This window comes from Patiria miniata, unplaced genomic scaffold, assembly GCF_015706575.1.
Source record: "Patiria miniata isolate m_02_andy unplaced genomic scaffold, ASM1570657v1 HiC_scaffold_7, whole genome shotgun sequence".
In the NCBI taxonomy this organism is placed as follows: Eukaryota; Metazoa; Echinodermata; class Asteroidea; order Valvatida; family Asterinidae; genus Patiria; species Patiria miniata.
The window spans coordinates 47,173,324-47,194,807 of record NW_024037074.1 but is presented as its reverse complement, the minus strand read 5'-3'; the positions used below and the strand labels follow the sequence as shown (position 1 = coordinate 47,194,807).

Genomic DNA, 21,484 nt, shown 5'->3' with positions numbered 1-21,484 from the left:
GTACTAGAGAGGGCGCTATTTGCTCTCTACATTTCCAAAAGTTAGGCCGCTCAAAAAAAAAAAACCTCATCCAAAAGAATATTACTATCGTACGAAATGAATCGAATTTGTGACAAACATTTTTGTGAAAATGACAGTTATTTTATTTTCCACTTTGCAGTGAGAATCAAGAGTTTGTGCAAGTAAACTGGAAGAGGTTTATAGCCAAATATAAAAGCACCCACAACAAATTTCACACACGCATTCCAAAAAAAAAAGAACTTTTTCTTTGTAAATTTTCATTCGCCACAAACCCTTGTCCAAAACATTATCATACAATATAATAATATACAAACAATTATTTACAAATTATTATGCAAAATATACAATATTTTTTGAGGCCGCCTACCCCACTTCACTTTAAAATTTCCAATTTCAAGGCATAACTTTATTCCTATTGGCTAAGAACAAATGCATTTGTTATTGCTCACGTCACTTTTAGAAGAAAAAAACAACACAGAAGATAGAAACTTATTGAAGGTAGACTATAAAATTATCCATCTAATTTCTTTTTGACCCTGAAAAATAATAAATTAATAGTTTATCACGTTGAAATTGATTCATGAGAACTTATACAGAAATAAATACTTATTTTTGTTTGATTATTTTGTTTTGTATCTGATGCATAGCTTTAAATCTCCCAAAGTTGTGTCAAACTTCACTTTATAAAAATATAAAATTATCGTTTTAATCACAATTTTAATTCAAATGGAATGTAACCTAGCTAATTACAAGTATATGAACTTGTTCCAAATGACTTACAAAAGTTTATTTCAAAAAAAAAAAATTATCTCTATATCAACGGCAAGGCTAACAAAACACAATGTCTGTTCAACTTATAGGAAAACACACAATAGCCACACACACACATCACCTAAACAAAGGAGTATTGTTGAAGCAATCCATACAAAATATAAAAGACCATTTGAACATTAAAGGCACTCTATCAAAATTCTAATTATGAGAGTGAGGGTGATTTCATAATTACTTTGAGAGATGAACTGAAAACAAACTAAAATTTAAGACAAACGTTGAGAATTGAAAAATGAAGAGTGCAAAAATGGATTCATTAAAAAAGAAACCAAAATATGGCACCCTCCTCACAGTAGAATTGATGGTTTATCCCAATATGTTGCAAACTTAATTTGGTTTTAAATAACTAGACTTTGTTCATCCTCTGCTATTTTATTATGGAAATAAATTAAAAAAATAACCAAGCATTCCGAAAATGACATAGTAATAAATAATTACGATAGCAATATCAGCATCAGTACATAACAATATTAGTGACTGAAAAAATAGCGACATTTTAAGATATTACGTCCCCTGCATCACACACACCAAAATTTTGCATAGAAATTTCAAAGACAAAAAAAGGAAACAATGCTATAAAAGGCACCACGCAGATCATGAAGAAAGTCACACTGAAGAATACAATGAAAGTCACTGGCATCAACTACATGTACAAAATGGAAGACTTTTGTTGAATGTTGATTAATTGAGGTATAAAGTGAGACACAGGATAAGACGAAAAGACTTTGGCAAATGTTGCTCTCAGATCAATCTTTCTGATTATTGTATCCACAATTTTGCAGATCGGTGCAGAAAAATGATTGTTCATATTCGGAATGAGGCACATGCAAAACACATCTTTGAACCTAAGAGCTGGAATGACTAGAAATGATGCAAGCAAAATCAAAGCATGTGATATGGCTTCTGGACAGAAAAGAATGTAGTATCCAGACGCCACTTCAGCGGTTGTGTACAAAGTCTATGGAGAGTCAAGAACATTTCCGAAGTATTTCCTAACAAAACTGGAAATGTTTCTCAGTCCCAGATTCATGTCTTTTTTCAACATTTTTGCAATGACTGACCTTCATTGAGATGATATATGAAGAAAAAAAGTGGCGTCAGGTTGCAACATTCTTTCCGAAAGAAACACTTCAAATTGTAGCTTTTGGTACTAAGGCTGTTCATTCACTGCACACGTATTTCTATTGGCTCGCCTACCTCCAGACACACAAGGCACGGTGACCATCACGGCATTTTGTGAATACCACTGTTGAATAGCTTCCCATGTTGTTTTCACAGAATTTGTCATTGAGTTTCTGATGTTTACCGCATATTCTGTTTTTATCAATAGACTTGATATATTATTAATTTTTTTAATTTAGAGCACCAAGTTATTAAGACACCTGCATAAAAGATCAAGGCACATAAATACAGACAGACACACCAATTAAGTAATTTGTTTCAAAAGCACAGATTCATGACGTGGTGGCATTGTTCTGCTTGTTCTAAGGCACAATATTGTTCAGAGACATTTGCTTATCGAACCGGATGGTTTAAATTTGCCATCAGTTCGACAAGTTGCCGCTTGAGTAGCAACAGGCAGTTCATGTGTCTAATGAGGCAAATTCAAAAGTATAGAGCACCTAGTGGTCATAATGTTCGGAACCCGATAAACGCTTGTCAAGGCCTACATTCTCCTGTGTTAATGGTTGATTCCCTCCCTCTGTGTGTCCCCGCCCCCTTTGTGGGGCGCTCGCTTGTTTGGCGCCCTCCTCCTCCCCTGGACCTCTTTGGATTTCATCAGCATGTGCCGGTAGCTCAGCCGCAGGGAGGGGACGTGGATCAAGTGCCGGTCGTGGAACATTGTCGTGACTTGTAGCGGGGGTAGGCGGGGACCCCATCAGCTAGGGGTGGTGGCGCCGGTCACCACCCGACGCTGGGGCGCGTACAGGCCCCGGGGCGGGTGGGGCTGGGCGGGGGATTTGGTGAGGGAGGCAGCGGAGCCTGTGGAGGACAGGGCGCGGGGTTTCGCCAGGCCTCGGCGACGGATCTTGGGCAGGTTGTTGGTGGAGGAACTGGAAAGAAAGAGAACAATTAGGAAAATTGAAATCATCAAATAGATCTACAAGCAGTGTCAAGTCATTCACAAGTCCACCACTAGTCTGGTAGCAGGTAGGTCACATATTATTACACAAGTCTGGTTACAAGTAACAACTGGACCGAGCCCAGTCTAATGTGGTCTTCTCAGATACCAGCAGCGCTCCAGCACGTAACTGGTTCGTCACTCAAATTCTGATGGGAGGCAGGTGGCTCTGGACAACAACACACATACATCGGGGATAGCCTGACTGTTTATCAAGGACAAGCCACTGCACTCCCGCAGTGTTAGTTACAAAATATGCCAACATATTTATGGTCTTTTACTGATTGAGAAGCAATCTCAGTAGGGTGCTCATGAATGCGAACCCAGGAATCCCGGGTTCCTGAAAGCCACATTAGACTGGGCTCAGCCAAGTAATGCATGCGACTTGTTTCAAATACTGTCACAATCAAACTAACAATGCAAAAGTATGAGTTTTTTTTAATTTAAAAATTCTGAGTTAAAACAAAATTGTAACAGGACTCGTCATCTCCCTCAATGATTTTGATCCCAGGTAGATGTTGAATGATAAACATAAACCGATAACCTTCAAATATCTACTAGCTAATACCAAGCTTCCGAGATACAATCTTGATTGTTTACTCACCTCTTCTTGAGGCCCGTTGTTGGTGAAGGCGCGCTGGTGACTGGGGCGCTGGACGTCCGTGGGTCATGTGACTGGATGATGCTGGAGATCGGTGTCCACTGGGAAAGGAAACCATGACAACCAATTTCTGATAAATTTATAGCAGAATATTTAGGATGTGCACTGCCTGAACAGCAAATTTCAACAAAAAGGTTTAAACCATGAAGACAACTTTCAACCTCAACTGACTAAAAAGGGGGTTTCAACAGCACAACAAAACCGTTTGCAAATTGGGAGAACATTTCTAGGCGCTCTTACATAGAAACTACTGCTCCCCAAATTATCGTGCATGGCACACATCAGCTGAGTACCAGTCAGTGTGCAATGCTCGTCATATGGCATTTTGGTTGGTAACCAGTTTTGCTAGATTTCTCTCTTCTGTGGTTGCGGCTGAAGTGATAAGCCCTTGATGAGTTGGACAAGTCTTGTCTGGTTTCATGTATAATTTGCAAACTGTGCTCAAAAGACTGTAATTGATTCCATCTGTACACACTCATTGAGGGCGCTATTCACATTCTTAACTCACGCACCTCAAAGGTGGAATATTGCTGCCCGCAATACAGCCAAATGCAAGGAGCAGAAACACAAATGCAATCATTCACATCATTGTGTGTGCAGTGCCATGCTCAATGCTATATAAAATACACAGAGTTTCCACGGGAAGCCATGTTGAGGGGCAAATATGGCTGAGTTTTGTATGCTTATTGAAATTGTTTTTCAAATTTTGACAAACTGTATTCCATGCACAGCTCCTCGTGAAACTCTCTCTCTCTGAAAACATGCGTGAATGGTTTATGATGGTGCACAATTCATTACTGCTGCTCATTAATACAGTAAATGCAGGCTCAGTGACAAAAATGAAATGGTTTGATGATCATGATGATGATGACGATGGAAAGTGACACACGGTGTGCTGCCTACAAAACCATTAAACAAACCAAAATCTTGCCAACAGCCTGTGAAAAACAAAAACTGAGCAATACTGCAACATGCTCAAATTTGTCTTCTGAATGTTGTAAAACCATTTTTGGGGTGTGTTTACCCTGGACAAACCCATGGGGTCAATTGTTATCACCACAAGACCAAACAGCCTTTTTTTAAATTTCTGTTCATACTTACTGGGCTAAACCTGGGTGTGAATGCTGGACTCCATGGCTGACGCTATTGCATGCCATAATCAAAAGCGTTAATTTGTTTACTCAATGACGACATGTACATAGGTTGGTAATATTAGTGGTGGCAGAGGTGGGATGTTAGTGGCAGAGGTGGGATGTTAGTGGCAGAGGTGGGATGCGCAATATGCAGTCCATTCTGTCCATATTACAAGTAGAATGGCTTCTTCCACCAAAGCATCTGTGGTTCTCTAGCTCCGAGGCCATAACAAACCTTAGTTCTATTAAGTTTGGGACATAATTGATACTTTTGGGACACGGTTTTATCTATTGTTATTATTACATTTTGTTTTTGCAAAGAATCCGTTTTGTAGTGCTCCCAGAAGGTTCAGCCTAGATTATCATGGCAGGATTTGCTTCATCATAAGAACCAGCCTAAATTTGAATGCAACACTCATTCTGACAAGTGTAAAGTTTCAGATAAGGTTGCTGCTGGAAAGCAAGTCTAAACACTGCTAATACGGTATCCGGAAATAATGGAATGGTTTGTTAGATTTTGCACTTACCACATGCGAGTTGTCTTTTCCGGTGCTCAAGTGTATGCCTTCTTGACAGTACTCCTCCAATAATGACAATCCTAGACGGATACAATAGACCACACATTGCAATTCATTATCTTAAAAGATTTGAAAAAATGATTTGATGGGGACCAATAAGGCTCTACATGTAGGTGTCTGACACTCATCGAAGACAATATGGTTGCACTCATTCAAAATAAAATGTGTCAAGCCTAACTCGCACCATACGGGTGCAAACCAAAGCACGCAAGCGGCGTGTCCCTTCCAGTGGAGTTCTCATGAGCGGTGACAAAGTCCATTAGGCCAAAAAAAAAAATATTCGGTCTCTGGTCAGACCAAAGTTCCGTAATCGACGCGGCCACGCGGCTTTTTTTGGGGGGGGGGCTTTTTTTTTTTTCTTCAAGCTTGGATTGTACAGACAAGGTGGGTACTATTTTGCTTTTTTTGTGTCCTCATGTACATTGGTGTCCTCCATAATTTGCCTTGGTGCTTTCGATCATTTGCCTTGGTGCAATTTTCCCATTCCTTGGTGCTCTTTAATAAAAAAAATTGAGGAGGTGTGGAAATAGAGGGCGCTGTTGAAGCTACCGCGGAACATTTGGGAAAAAAAAAGATCGACGCGCATGATTAAAATCGACACGCGTGCTGACCAGAGACCGACTTTTTTTTTTTTTGGCCTTACCGTTCAAACACAGAGTTCAACGAGTCTAAACTTGCGTTACCTTTGGCGTGTTGCCGGTGGTACTTGCGCACCCATTCGTCCAGTAGGATGTTGTAGTATCGCGGGTTCTCAAAGAACCTCGCGTACTTGTGGGACGTTGGGGAGGGGAAGATGCGCTCAAAGCCCCCACAGCGGCTGTACTCGTCCTCCGCCTCGGTCAGTATGCGTAGATCATCGGGGGTCAAGGTGTCCAGGATGGACATGCGACATTGCTGGACAAAGAAGCATGTCAAAGTTCACATCAAAATCATACTCAGTCTAAAATCATGAGTTAGGGATTAATATGCACTTGTCATTGTTTTTATGAATGCGACAGGGGTGTTAGATACCAAAATTGACAAAATGCAAAGTATGATGAAGTTGACTATTAAGCTGACCATTATTGCTTGGGGGTGCACTGTCTTGTCAATCCTGTCGGTTTAAAGTCTAAATTTTGACTTAGGCATTCTCGAATGTCTCCACTGACTGCAGTTCAAACGAGTAGAGAGTTGCTGCAAAGTTACCATGAAAAGGAAGACTTTTTTTACCTCGTCGATGTGTTTCTGTGTGTAGAAGACATGCTTGGCCCTCTCATCGTTAGACAGCGGAGTCTGATACAGCCTCTTATCCATAAAAATGTCGCTACCACGGATCCTGAATGAGGAAAATTTTGAGTTTATTCAAAAAAATTAAGACAATGGACAAGTTTATAGCACCATTGCAGTACTCTTTGTTCAATCCCAACCAATTTAAACTCTTGTCAGATATAGCAACTTTATCAGGATATCAGTGAGAACATGTATGTGAATTCACGTCCAATTTTCCATCTCAGCCGAAAATCTCCAACACGTCAAACACGTGAAATGGTCCTTAAGAGCAGAAATTTGGAGACAGAATATTGACCAACATACTTGGAAGCCGAGTTGCTGGTGGGCGTCAGGATGGAGTAGATGTCTCTCTTGTCTGGGACGTGGAAGCTGGAGATGTTGAGAAGATCCTTGATCATCTCCCCCTTGATGCTGACGTCCAAGGGAGAATTGGAATGGAGACTGAATGCAAAAGTTAAGGTATACAAAAAATAATGGAATGTTAATGTTTTTTATGCCAAGCATTCTTATTTAGCATACACAAACTTGTCTACAGTATTTAGGAATTTTTTTAAATGGAGAAAATAATGGAACATTTTAAACTTACATGTTCAAAAGACTCTGTGTCTTATATGACAATTAACTGTGAACGTTAAATATACCTGACAATTACTTTTACTAATCTCAGAAAGCAAACAAATTTGTTAGATGTTATGCTGTTATCATTCTTCTTGACTACAATTTATGTAAAAATAAAAATGTAAATGAAAGTTTGTAGTTTATTTCCAAACCAAATAAAACGTTCGGCAATTTGCGAAACAATTTTGTCATGAATTACCTTGGGGAGATGTTGACTTCTAGAATCCACGGTTTCAGGTTCTCATCCAGCATGACGTCAAAGCCAAACAGTTCATGGACGCAGTAACGACTCTTGACGTTCAGCTTGACCATACTGTTGACGGTGGAGTCCACGCTGCGATACACAAAAAACAAACAGGTATCCAATCAAATGAAGATTACCACAAAACCAAACAGCCATGTTTTTTTCCTGTTCAATCACTACTCACTGTTCACACTTACTGGTCTAAGCCTGGGTGAGAATGCTGGACTCCATGGCTGACACTATTGCATGCCATATTCAAAAGCGTTAATTCGTATACTCAATGACACCATTCACATACCCTGGTTTTATTAGTGGTGGCAGAAGTGGGATGTTAGTGGCAGAGGTGGGATGCGCAGTATGCAGTCAAATCCAGCCAGGAATTTGCCCTCAAAAAAGTGACAAAGCCTTCTTTTACAAAAGTATATGTGACTCTCCAGCTCCGATGCCAAAAGAAACCTGAGGTTCAATAACTTTTGGGACATAACTGATATTTTTGGGACTCAAGTTTTTTTATTATAATTATTACATTTTTGGGGGCATAAAAACCATTTTGTGATGATCCCAGAAGGCTCATCCTAGATTCTCATGGATGCAATTATAAAAGTCTGAGCTTCATAAGTTTCTTTCTAAAAACAAAGTGCCTGCCAATGATAGCGAGGTGAAACTTGCCCACTCTTGAGGAGGAACTTTTACAGAGAATATACACAGCTTCCCAGCTAAGCATAGAAGACATACCTAATGATGGTCTTGACCACAACGTCCTTGATGGTCTCCCACACGCTGACGGTGTCTATGCCCATTGGTTTCAGGTAGCCCCATAGTGCCTTCAGGCCCCTGTAAAAAAAAGACAACACGAAGCAATTACGAAATCTGAACCATCTCTTAGCTCTGAAATTACTCTAGTTCTGTACGCATTTACAGAGAAATCGTACAAGACAAATCTAACAGTGGCATACTTGTAACTGATTGCCGATACGTGCACTTACCTAGGTCTCATGGGTGGACTACAGAATGCAGGCTGGTATATTTCTTTGCAATTTTCTCTTGGAGGGGTACATGTTTTTCTTCTTCAAACTTGCATTAGGGCAATTCCACGGCTACTCACGTTACAGTTTTGATGTACTTTTGAGCTTCCTTGGGCTGTAATTACCTTACTGAAAAGGTTTAATAACCGTTATCCCCATGGTAGATAGAGTAGACCTAGACCTACCTAAGCACCTAAGACGACATCCAGAAAAATGTGTTATGTATGATAAACAAGACGCACAAAATCGGTTACTCACATTACGAAAATGTAACGTGAGTAACCGTGGAATTGCCTATTACCATTTGTGTCCTTCGCAGGCCGTGTAGTCGTTGTTGGGAGTGAAGTCGGCATTCTTCTTGTTGATGCTGTAGTTGGTCAGATGCATGAACTTGTTGGAGAGGTTCTTCATGGACGCTGAATATCTAGCCAGACCGAAAAAAAAACAAGACATCCTGAAACATTCGTTCATCAATTCAACTTTAGAATTTCAGTACCTCCTAAAATGAGGTAAAATCACAAAAATTCCATTCTTGAACTTTCAAAGAAATTTCTTAAAAAGAAAACAAAAATGCAATTGAACATTCAGTTATAAATTCAAAACATTCAACATTTCTTTGGAACTCATCAACTGAAATGATCCAGGGTTTTAGAAGGTGGGGAAGGTGGGCGGGGGGGAAAGACAGGTTTACTAATGCTCTAAAAACTGTTCTACCCCTGGTTAATAAAGCACTCACTTCATTGTGGCGAATCTGGCAAGCCCATCCTGGAAGACGTAAATCTTGAGCGGGTCGTAGGACTTGACGTAGACGTAGATGCGTAGATCAAACTTGCTGTCGTTGATCAGGAAAGGTTTGGCGAGGTATCGCTGGACGATGACTGGTTTGCGTCTGGGGATTTGGTTCCACTTGTGGACCACGCGGATGCCGATACCCCTAGCTGAAGCCGGCTATAAATATAGAAAAATCGCACACAAATCAAACGGGAATTTACTATCTTTTATTATTTTTAAAAATACGTCTTGCTTACTTTTGACTTTTTAATTTAGTGCTCTGATATGTAGTGCCAGCAGGAGACCCGAGGTAAATCTCAAGGAGCTGCTGGAAGCAGAGATGTGCTAATCGCAGAAAATATTGGCTTAGCAAAATTGGCTTACCGGCCAAAATGGTATGGAATATTAATTACCTGTGTGACTGGTTCTTGGGTGTATTTTTGTTAAGCGCAGAAATTTGCTTACTCCTACATTTTGAGGTTTTTGTTAGGAGAACTCGACCCATTAGTCCCTGAACAACCCACAATCACCCTGCCTAATTACACAGTACAGTTTTACAGGCAATAAACACAATGTAATACAATGTAATACACAATGTAATACAATGTAATACAATGTAATACACAATGTAATACAATGTAATACAATGTTATACACAATGTAATACAATGTAATACAGCACTATTTCGGTTCAACTCACAGGTTTCAGGATCCACTTCTGTTTGGTCCCACCGTCCTCCCAGGCTCGTTTCAGCAGCTTGAGGTCATAGGGCAGGCAGAAGGTCTGAGGGAAGAAGCCGTAGTCCCGCTTGCCAAAATGCACCTGCATCTTGTAGAGGTTGCGCCAGAGACGGTCTTTGCGGCCGATCTGGAACGAGCCTGGCAGGTGGTTCACCTGAAAAAGGAGAACGGAAATTTTGCTCAATGCAACATAGACGTTTACCCTGTTTCTGTGTGTTGCATCTGGCAGGGTTAGGGTTAAAGGTAGAGTACATCATTTGAAGCTATCCCAAAAGTAACTGACAAAATTATTGTTGAAAAGCATATTTGGCTTAAAGATAGTAACGGCACTAAACTCCCTGTGAAATTATTCTGTCTGGGGTGCTGTCATTTTGAAGAAAACAATCAAAAAAGGCCATTTCCAAAGGTGTGTCAAGTGACACATTCTTGGAAGTTTCCGTTGGTAGTTGGTTTGTAATTCGGCAAAGCCGTGAATGGGTGCACGCAAACGTTGACACGACGTACAGGCACGCGCGGTTGCTATAATTCGTTGGTTCAGTGAATGACATCAGGTAGCTTGCAATCGGCTGAATGAGAACATGTCCTGGATGCTGATTTTGGGCGCGATTCAAAACATGACTTGGCAAGAGAAATCAAGATCTTAGAATATTGTTTTCTTGGAATGTACAGCATTCACTGCACTCAAACTTCACCAGGTATAGTTGTTAAGTACCCTTCATTAGATTTCGAGCACTTTTGTTGCTTCAAACGAAAAACATGCACAAATGACTAAATGATGTTCTCTACCTTTAAAGTAATACTGTTATAGAATGTCTTCAAGCTCAACAGAGTGTACTGCTAACCTTATAAGTCTTAGAAACTCTTACCTTTTGGTACTCCCGAACTACCTTGAAGGCGTTGGCTTTCATGTGCTTGCCCCAGTAACCAAGCCACTCATTTGCCTCTGTGGGGGAAAAAAATAAGAGTTTGCTTTCAGAAATTCCCAGTCTTTTTAAATATCTTAGCAAGCATTTTGTGCTGGTCCCAGAGGGCCAGCCTACGTGCTCATAGGAAACAACGCAAAATCGGACACAAAGAGCGCCACCTTGTGGCGCTCAGGAGCAAAATGGCAATTTTGTTTCACTCGAAATTAAAGATAAGACCTCTACGCCAATTTTCCGTTCAATTTGACCAGCGGTAGCCACGTCAATTTCTTTTTATATTGCCCTCTACCAAAACCGCCTCTAAAACGGTTGCCAATCCCTGGGCCCAGGTCCAAATGTAACCCCCAGCTCTATGCGAAATAGACCCACAAGTTTTTGTTTTTTTTCCGAACAAAATCTTCCGAGTTTGAAGCCACTAGTCGCAAATGCTTGATTTCCAGAAACATTTCTACAATCAATCCCAATTATAGGCCGCAAGGACCTCTTATTCAAAGTTACCTGTGGGATCACAAAATATTATTGAGCTCGCGCGCAGAAATTTACAGCGTTTTGGTGGTGTGCATCAAACCAAACAGTGCTTATCGTAACAGGATTATCCCATTACAACAATGAATGTTGGACTAGGTGCCAGTGGATTGAAAACATGGTCAGTCTTGCGGAGTACTTACTTCTTGTTGCACGGAACCCAGACCGGGCGATGCAGTTCTTGATGACGTTAGGGGTGATCGGGCTCATGCGCCACTTGAGGAGCTTACGGATCTCCCAGGGAAACTGGACAGCTGGAAAGGGGGTAGAAAATCAGCTCGAGATTAGATCAAGAAGTCTCCAACTACATCTTCTAGCAGTGACTTCTGTCAGGAAGCACCAATTTAAAGCTATAGTCCATCATTTGCAGCTAGCCGAAAAGTAACTGGCGTAATTATTGTTGAAAAGCATACTTGGTTGAAAGATAGTAAGGGGACTAAACTCCCTGTGAAATTATTCTTTCTGGCAAGCTGTCATTTTGAAGAAATCAAAGAAAGAAGGTTTTTCCAACGGTGCGTCTTAAGACGCACCGTAGGAAATTTAAATTAGTAGTTAGTTTTGTTATTCGGCGAAGCACGCGCAAGCATTGGTACGATGCACACGCACGCGTGGTTGCTATAATTCAGGCTTCAATTCAAAACATGATTCAGAAATTGATTTGATTTGAAATTGAGATCCTAGAATGCTGTTTTTCTCGGAATATACAGCTGAAGCTTAGCTGAAACTTCATCAGGTTAGTTGTTTAGTACCCTTCTTTAGATTTTGAGCACTTTTGTTGCTTCAAACGAACAAAATGCACAAATTACAAATGATGGATTATATCTTTTAATTATTTGATTCACAATTGGTTGTGCCTAAACAGTGAAGCCCCTCAATCATTTTCACTTTGACAAGAAAGTTTCAAGGGAAGAAACTATTTAAAAAGTATATAATTCTGTTACTGTTTTAATTAGGAAGACCTTACTCTCGCAAGATTGTAACATAAAAATTAAATAACATTGGAAACAAATGACCACATCTATCTTTCCATTTGACTACATTCAATCTCTAAATTATGATCAAAATCTTGAGAATTGGTTACAAATAGTGAAACTTTCAACCACATTTCAAAATGTCAAGAAAACAGATGATTTATCAAAAAACAGGTCTTCGAAATTTGGCATCTTAAAAAAAAACATGTTTTTTTAGGCACTTCCAAAATTTTCAGTACAGATTCGTGCCTGAGACAGATTTTTCTAAAACATGATTTTTTTTAATGCAATTTTACTTTGTTGAAACAAGCTTTGCCTACCTTTCTCTTCCACACCAACAAAGTTGATGGTGGGCGGGATGTGGCTGAACAGACTTGGGCTCAGCGCGGGCAAGGCATCGTCTGCGCCCGTGGTCAGGTATTGGAACATGCGGGAACCCGCCCGGCTGGACAGGCTGACCCTTTCGCCGTCCTGGGGCTTGGGGGACTTGCCGCTGGCAGCCGGTAAGGGTAGGTTGGTCAGCTGGTAGCGGGAATCGTTACTGGCGATGGAGTAACCGTCCGACTCGTCTGTGGAAAAAAAAACAAAGAGTTAAAGTTCAAGACAGTTTCGTTGAGCTGTTAAACACAAAAACCCTGCTTCATGCTTAGCACAAAGGAGTATTGCTTAGTAACACTACCTTACCAGCTAAAATGCCCTGCAATACATGCTTGTGGCTGGTTCCCACGTTTCTTTGCTTAGCATGTGAACGTGCCCAGCGAAATTTGTTCATTTTCTAAAGTTTCACCCAAAAGATTTCACATTTTCAAATCCTAACCAACTTTATCCCAAGTCAAAAAATAACAGCGTTGCTGTTGAAACCCCTCAGCCAGAGTCAAGTTATCATCCGGAAACCATTAACCTTTAACTCAACGTGGTGACCTTGACCTTTGGCCTTTGACCCCAGAACCAGTCCCAACATGCCTGTACCAATGGGAAACCCCCTACCGAAGTTAGACACCAACATTTCATTTCTAACTCAAGGTATCATTCGGAACCATTTACATTGAACTCACCACGGTGACCTTGACCTTTGACCTTTTGACCCCAAAACCAATCCCAACTTGCCTGTACCCAAGGGCAAACCCCTACCTCAGTCAGACACCAAAATCTCATTTCTAACTCAAGTTATCATCCGGAAACCATTTACCTTTAACTCACCATGCTGACCTTGACCTTTGACCTTTTGACCCCAAAACCAATCCCAACTTGCCTTCTCCCAAGGGCAACCCTCTACCAAAGTTAGACACCAAAATCGCATTTCTAACTCAAGTTATCATCCGGAAACCATTTACCTTTAACTCACAATGGTGACCTTGACCTTTGACCTTTTGACCCCAAAACCAATCCCAACTTGCCTACTCCCAAGGGCAACCCTCTACCAAAGTTAGACACCAAAATCGCATTTCTAACTCAAGTTATCATCCGGAAACCATTTACCTTTAACTCACAATGGTGACCTTGACCTTTGACCTTTTGACCCCAAAACCAATCCCAACTTGCCTACTCCCAAGGGCAACCCTCTACCAAAGTTAGACACCAAAATCGCATTTCTAACTCAAGTTATCATCCGGAAACCATTTACATTTAACTCACCACGGTGACCTTGAACTTTGACCTTTTGACCCTAAAACCAATCCCAACTTGCCTACTCCCAAGGGCAACCCCCTATCAAAGTTAGACACCAAAATCTCATTTCTAACTCAAGTTATCATCTGGAAACCATTTACCTTTATCTCACCATGCTGACCTTGACCTTTGACCTTTTGACCCCAAAACCAATCCCAACTTGCCTACTCCCAAGGGCAACCCTCTACCAAAGTTAGACACCAAAATCTCATTTCTAACTGAAGTTATCATCCGGAAACCATTTACATTTAACTCACCACGGTGACCTTGACCTTTGACCTTTTGACCTCAAAACCAATCCCAACTTGCCTACTCCCAAGGGCAACCCCCTACCGAAGTTACAACCCCAAACAACATTTCTAACTCAAGTTATCATCCGGAAACTAAGCTGCCCGGACGGACGGACGGACGGACAGACACACATACATCCGGACGGACGGACGCCCTAGGCGATGACAATACCCCTCGAGCCTCTCGGCTGAGGGGTAAAAACTATAATAGTTAATTAATATTTTGTTATAAATTTATCTTTTTTTAAAACTTATTTGTTCTTGTTCTTTTACAGTCAACTCAACAAACACTGTTAATACAAATTCTGGTCATAACTATCATAAAGCGTTAGTTCCAACTGTGCTTTACATACATGTACATGTGCACAATGAATGGGACCGACGTTCCTCTTAATACAAAATTCTGATATAACAAACATTTTGGCTAGCCTGAGGTCCGGCTGTGTTTATATTAACGAGAGTCAAGCGTAATTCCTTTTTTGGAAGAGGGAGAGCTCACCATCTTCATCAAGGTCGTCTCCATCAATCCCGTCCATTCCATCGTCCTCATCAAAGTCGTCAAAAGATGCTCCGTCTCCAGGCATCCTCTCACTGCGTGGAGGAATAAGTAGAGAAACAAGGATGCAGTCAAAGTCTCGGAGAGAAATCGAGAAAGCCCCTGTTTCCATCACGATGCCAACAAGGAATAATTAATTCAAGTTTATGAACAGAGCGCAACAGCTTGGGGTGCGACAAGCTTAAGATCTTGTTGGGGACTGTTGATTTGTGGGTTCAAGCCAAACCAGTGGTTGCAGTTCTTGTGTCCTTGAGCAATGTACTTTACTGAAATATTGACAAATTGCCACAATAAGTTTATGGCAAACATGTTCGTATAATCACATTATCACCCTATGTGTAATCACCAGTTAATGAGATTTTTGGCCGAAGTTGAAATACTTTTGGTAAACAAGTTGGCATATTTTGTTGAACACTTATATGTGTACATGTCCTTTCTTTGCTTTCAAAATCGTAATCAACTTCACTTTTTAAGATTGCCCTTGTAACCTCTGATCATGTAATTATATGGGGAGTGTGGCCTAATGGTTAGGGTTCGTGACTCATGATCTGAGGGTCAGGGGTTCAAATCCAGCTGCTGGCCTTATGTTGTGTCCTTGGGCAAGCCACTTCACCCCCACTTGCCTCTCTCCACCTAGGAGTATAAATGGGTACCGGCATTAGCCGGGGAGCAACTTGCGATGGACTAGCATCCCATCCAGGGAGGTCTCAGTCATTTCATGCTATTGAAACCAGAGATAAACGCTGGCCTGATGGGCCACATTGGCTCGTGACAGTTTTTATTGTTTCTTTTTTACGTCCATTTTTTGTTCATGTCCCTGTTGTACACTCTTTAATGCCTTCTTTCTCCCAAGGGTGATTATGTAAAGCCAAGTACATGCCAAATAAACATGATAAATAAAAATAGTTTGAAGGCAGTTTTACATGTAATTATACTTGCATGGCTAAAATTCCACAGGTCAGGTGTATAAACAGGGACATAATAAAAGTCACACTTCTGGACCCCACGTTTATGAAATGACCCATGAAAAAAATGCAATAACGCCACTATTAAACTATCACACAAAGTTATTTTCAATGTTCATAAGGCTTTACGCCTGGAATTTCAATAAGTAAAAAAGTACTGCAACATCAGAACAATTTTGCACAAATAGTTGGTCCCTACAAAAAAAAAATCAATATTCACTTTTTGCAATCAGTAAATATTGCACAGCAAAAAAATATTGCCCAGGTACATGTACAATGTAGGCACATCAAAGGGCCCGGGTCCGTTTAATAAGCCGATTCAATTAAAACATTGTTTGAATAGGGTTGGGGAGTTGAATTCCAGCTGTCCATGGAGTGTTGACTCTGTCAACTGCCGTTTCATGTATCGCATTCCGCTTGGCTGACTTCAAATATTTACATGGGTTGCAATATTAAAAAAAAAAAAAACCGAAGAAGAAAAAATTCCCTGTAGGCGACGTGTCAAATTATTAATCAATGTTGGAGTGCCTGTCGAGTGGGGGGAGATTCGAGGACGCTCAAAATTGAATTGGATTGGGGATTGTCGGGGGATTTTTGCTGTGACAGCTTTCAAACGGCGGTTGAGTGTACTGTCATTACTAAGCGTGCAAACAGGTTCATATTTCGCGGAGAGGTTGTTACCTAATTTTGTTCAAATATTGTGCGAGGGTAGGGTAGGATATTAATAGGAAAATTTTTGCCTGGTACTCGTACTCACACTTATGGAAAAGTATTCATACTCGTAGAAAAGTACTCGTACTCGTGGAGAAGTACCTGACTACAACACTGGTAATTTCTATCACTAAATTTAACATAGAATTTGAGACTTTTGACCATTTAATCTGTAAATGATTTTTTGGAGGAACATTAATTTTATTTTCAGCTAAAAATGTTCCTGCAAAACACAACTTAAAACAAAACATGTAATACACTGTTACATGGTAATATCTACCGCAATTCGATTTATAGGCTTATGTCATCGATTAATTTTAATGATTAATAAATGATTGTCTGTGCTCAGAGTTAATGATTAATGATTGCAAATAACCACAAGGTTGCAATCAATATTCATCAAAAACCTATATGGATTCACTTGAACTCTACTAAAATTCTGCACAGTGCAATACAAGCTATTTAAATTAGGTGGAAAAATGTCCAGAATCTTTCTTTCTACATCAAATTTTCACAGCTCGTCTTGAATCCTGCTCCCATCCTTTTATTATTATTTAAATCTTTGCCCTTTCTCACTTGTTTATTTATTTTATACCAGCTTGTCCCCCAAAACCCACTTTTTTACGATGGTAAACAACTATCACTGCCTCCAAGCAGGAAGATGAAAATGGGATTTAAATGTCTTCTGTGAGCAAAATTTTTTTTTTTTACAAATCTCGACTGTTTTATTTACCTGGCTGGCAATTTCAACAAGGCCAGCCCAGCAGTCAAAATAAATCAAGTGACTGTTTTTAACAGTTGAGTGCTCCCTGCCTTCATAAAACAGGATTGACTGGCTGTGATTGTTATGAAACCTGATATAGCTGCTTTGACTGTAGGAGATTGATAAGCCGGCTGGGCCTACCAGTCACCTGCTTTTGTCTGTTGATGGAATTTGACTGTCAGAGTGCTTACAACAAATATGATCTGACTGTTGCTGACTAGCCTGTGTAAAAGGCATGGCAGGGGAACAGGATTGAATTTTTGACTGTCTGTGACTGAATCAAACAAAAGGAGAGTTAAAGGCACAAATACTACGACAGCAAAGAAAAAATCACTCTGCTGGCATTGTGTCATCGCTAGGCAACAACAAGTGATCTTGTCGTTTTTCCATTAACTTTCCCGACGACGCTCCGAGCAGGACAGAGACGTCACTGCCAATCGATTCGTTTTCCCGGCGGGATAACGGTTTGCGATCTGCTCATTCCGACTAACTGACAGTGCATAACGAGAGAGATCAGGCATTAAAAATTGAAGATTCGCGGCTCACGAGGCTTCAGTGCAAAATTGAAAAAAAATCCTAAAAATAGATCTCGGTGATGATTATGTGGGAAAAACAGATGGTCGGCCAATTTTGTTGGATTGATGACACCGTTCATAACAAGGATAAAAGCCACTTGATGAAAGAGGCTACAGGAAAATAAGGGGAAAGACAAACACGCCACGGCCGAAGTGCATGCGTTGCTGGAGTACTGTGGCCTCATTGTAAAAAGGAGAGCGATTTGCATTTTTGTGGTCGAAGGCATTGAAAATGCAGGTTCAAATCATTTAGTGGGAATGGTGTTAATTTGTGTTTTTTTTATTAATTAATTAATTAATTTATTTATTTCAAGCAATAAACAGACAAGTGCTGCATTTGACATAAAGGCATACATAAAATACAAAAAATGTGCAATTAGTATCAAATCGTATAAGATTCCTCAAATTTCAAAATCAACTTACTAGTTTTTCGGAAGTTCTGAGAAAAGTACAACTGAGGAAAAAGTTTCAATATTTTACCTTCCTGACGGTTCATATTCGTCATCATCCTCGTTTTCGACTTCATCAATGTCGCTCCACTCCTCCGCGTCTTCCGACGAGGAAATCCGTGACCTCCGGTTGATTTTTGACCCCAACGACCTCCTTACGCTGCCCTCTGACCCTGACGACTCTCTGCTGGTTTGTCGTTGCGGGCTGGACGGGGGTTCTTTTCCCGGACTGTCCGGGGGAGGCTTGGGTTTGAAGTTCGTTTTGGGTTGTTTTTTAGTCTGACTCCCTTGCAATGCGAATTTGCTCCGAGGCTCGTTCAGCGGTTTCTTGCCGCTGATTGGTCGGATCAGCGTCCTGCTCGTTGGGATCGGGGGTTTGGATCGCAGCGAGTCGCTAGCGGCACCGCCGGACCCCCGGGCGCCGAGTTCGCTCTTGGCCCGCACCAGCCCGTCCGTGGTTTTCGTCCGCTGCGGCGAGCGGACGGTGACGTTGTTCAAGTCGTTGCGTATCTTGTTGAATTCTTCGCTAGTCCGGCAGAAACCGTTCTGGTCAACCCCGCCGTAGTTCGAGATGTTGTTGTTGTCCAGGTCGCCCCAGACCGGCACGCGAGGCCCCTCGCCAAGTTTGCTTCGCAGAAGTGGCCGGCTGGTCTGCTGGCGCAACGGCAGGGGCTTGATGTTGCCCGACAGGGCAAGAGTCTCCAGACCCCTCTGCAAAGTTGCTTTAATTTCCTTGATCTGGTTTGGTGTTGCCATGATGCAGTCCGTCACCCACAGATCCAGCAGACGGAATGAAGTCGTCTCGCTAAGGCACGCTGTACTTTTAAGGCCCACGCTGGTGAATGCCCAACGATGCGAAAAATCTAAGCGTCCTTTTGTCACCTACGCTCCATCACGGCTGAATCGATTTGAGCGGCTCAGGAGGGATGCATCCCGGGTAATGGGGCGGCAAGGGAATGCCGGAGGATTCTCGTTCAAGCGTGATAGCTGCAAAAACCTGAGGGGAATAGGAAATTGATGGTAATACTCGATTAACTTCCTTGGTTGAATACAGGTATCGATGCCCAAAGCACTTTTTTTCTTCTGATCGCTGATTAATTACATTGTCAGTGTCACAGTCACTCAAAGGTCAATGATACACGCCTGACTGCCTAGCATGATTTATTGGGAACCATATCCATCCTGGCAAATTCCAACACCATAATTATGGGAAACTGCACACACATACTTCTGACTTTGATTCTGGAGGTGTGCCAACCCAATGTAAAAGACTGTCAGTTTAGGCGTACTGCACCCATCCTGACAGATTCCAACAAAACATGCTGTTGGGGTTTGATGGGTTGAGTTCTGTAAGGGTTCAAACAAAAATGCACGGTGCCTCAAAAATATATTTATAGTCTGTACTAATGAGCTCACATGTTATTCAATCCATGCTTTAAAATGGACCATTGCTGTTAAAGAGAGCAAGTTAATTTTAAAACTCTTTGTTGTTGGTTTATTCACCAGAATTGAAATGAAAAATGCACAAGAATTTCCAATTTGCACAGAATTTTGTTTTATTCGCGATGACATAATTTCAGATATAAGGAAAACATTTGATGTGCTTGTTGAACTTTATTTGTTTTTAGACAGGGCCATAGGCCTTATTTTGTTTTTGAGGGGGGCAAAAGTTTAATTCATATCAATGATTTTTTGGTATAGGGCCAATGTGGCATTAGCATTTACCGGTAGACATTGGAAATCACCGAAAATCAACTGGAAAACGACGAAAAACACCCCCCCCCCAAAAAAAAAAAAAAAACAACCAAAAAAAACCCCCAAAAAACCCAAAAAGACCAAATAAAAAAAAACAACCGCAAGAAAAAAAAGATTTTCTTCGTTTCCTTTATTTTTTCTGTTGGTTTTCTTTTAGGTTACTTTACTTTTATGTTTTTTTTATAGCAAATCCTATTTTTTATTGAAGTAGATTACATTTTTTTTCTTAGCGATTCATGGCTTTGGAAGATTTTTTTGTTAAAAAGGAATTAGGCCTAATGTAACGTTAAGTCTGAGAACCGTTTGGTTGATAGGGCCTAGTCTGGTTCCAAGAGCCAAAGATCCTGACGTTGAATATGGTCAGGCATTTGTCAGGTCAGGGAACTAGACAGTCGACTGCCGTAATGATAATCGGGGTTTTTTTTTAGTTGCTTTCCGATGTTTGGCTTTGCGGTTGTTTTTCCTGTTGCATTGTTTTTGGTTTTCCGGTCGTTAATGGAAGGATCGATGATTTTCGGTTCGCTCGGCACGCGCCGCGGGGGGTACGGTACAAGCAAAATGATAGTAGGCCTATGCACATGCGTACAAGTGCAAGCAGGCCTACCGTACCCCTGTGGCGCGCGCCACTTGAAGCGAAAATCATCGATCGATCATATCTGCGTGCACATTTTAAGTGTCAGGCTGGCTTAGTGTGGAAAGGGCATATTTTTCATCATTTTGGCCTAAAAACCGACAGAATCCGCCGATACTTACATATGTCAAGAGGTATAGTTTAGTACAGAGTTTAGCTGTGCCGCGGTTCTGTGGGAAATGTCTGTGCTATTTTGACATGTTTGAATTGATTAGTGCATGTTGTAGACTAGAAGCAGCAACAATTTTGCGCGAATTGCAGTTCTAGGAGTAAACAAGTATTAGGTGCCGGTCACTCCCTCCATGCCATGTACCGTCCATGCCATGGTCACACTGGTTTAAGCTACATAGCCCCCCCCCCCCCCCACCCACCCACCCACCCGCTAGGAGGCCCGCCTACGTACGTAGCCAAATACGTATAGGTGCCTACGTACGTTTTTGCCGGCAAGCTCAGAAGTAAACAAGCCTTGCAAAACCTGCAAGAAAACAAACCTCATTCATGTCTAGCAAGCCTGTGGAGGTTTGTCTCACAGCCAATACATTCACCTCAATGTCAGTCCATTTTTGTTTGCCGTAACCGAAGTTTAAACCGGTTATTTGAGCTCAACGAAACTAATCCCCAACTTCCAGAATTAATATTTTTTCTTAGCAACACTAGGTCACGTGACCAGACCTGCCCCAAGAGGGCG

At 41.2% G+C, this 21,484-nt stretch overlaps 1 protein-coding gene across 2 annotated transcripts; it reads right to left on the bottom strand.

Moving 5' to 3' along the window:
• Positions 1 to 119: 119 nt before the first annotated feature.
• LOC119744595 (tubulin polyglutamylase TTLL4-like) lies at positions 120 to 21,468 on the bottom strand. Of its 2 annotated transcripts, XM_038220601.1 has the most exons (18): positions 21,288 to 21,468; positions 18,442 to 19,407; positions 14,891 to 14,982; positions 12,754 to 13,002; positions 11,606 to 11,716; positions 10,881 to 10,957; positions 9,974 to 10,168; positions 9,239 to 9,450; positions 8,804 to 8,926; positions 8,213 to 8,311; positions 7,433 to 7,567; positions 6,919 to 7,056; positions 6,556 to 6,661; positions 6,030 to 6,240; positions 5,296 to 5,366; positions 4,737 to 4,778; positions 3,579 to 3,676; positions 120 to 2,906 (listed from the first exon to the last, which is right to left on the bottom strand). In XM_038220601.1, exons 2-18 carry the CDS (start codon positions 19,164 to 19,166, stop codon positions 2,732 to 2,734), a joined length of 2,859 nt encoding a protein of 952 aa, XP_038076529.1. In that variant the 5' UTR covers positions 19,167 to 19,407; positions 21,288 to 21,468; the 3' UTR covers positions 120 to 2,731. The 2 variants fall into 2 exon arrangements, with proteins under 2 accessions (XP_038076529.1, XP_038076530.1); XM_038220602.1 differs by lacking the exon at positions 4,737 to 4,778.
• Positions 21,469 to 21,484: the final 16 nt, after the last annotated feature.

What these genes read in the sequence shown, in the direction of transcription:
- LOC119744595 (XM_038220601.1), bottom strand. Translation starts at nt 19,166, where the DNA reads ATGGCAACACCAAACCAGATCAAGGAAATTAAAGCAACTTTGCAGAGG. An exon ending in GAATATGAACCGTCAGGAAG is followed by an intron (nt 14,983 to 18,441) that starts GTAAAATATTGA and finishes TCCTCCACGCAG; the next exon opens with TGAGAGGATGCCTGGAGACG. An exon ending in GCCAGATTCGCCACAATGAA is followed by an intron (nt 8,927 to 9,238) that starts GTGAGTGCTTTA and finishes CGGTCTGGCTAG; the next exon opens with ATATTCAGCGTCCATGAAGA.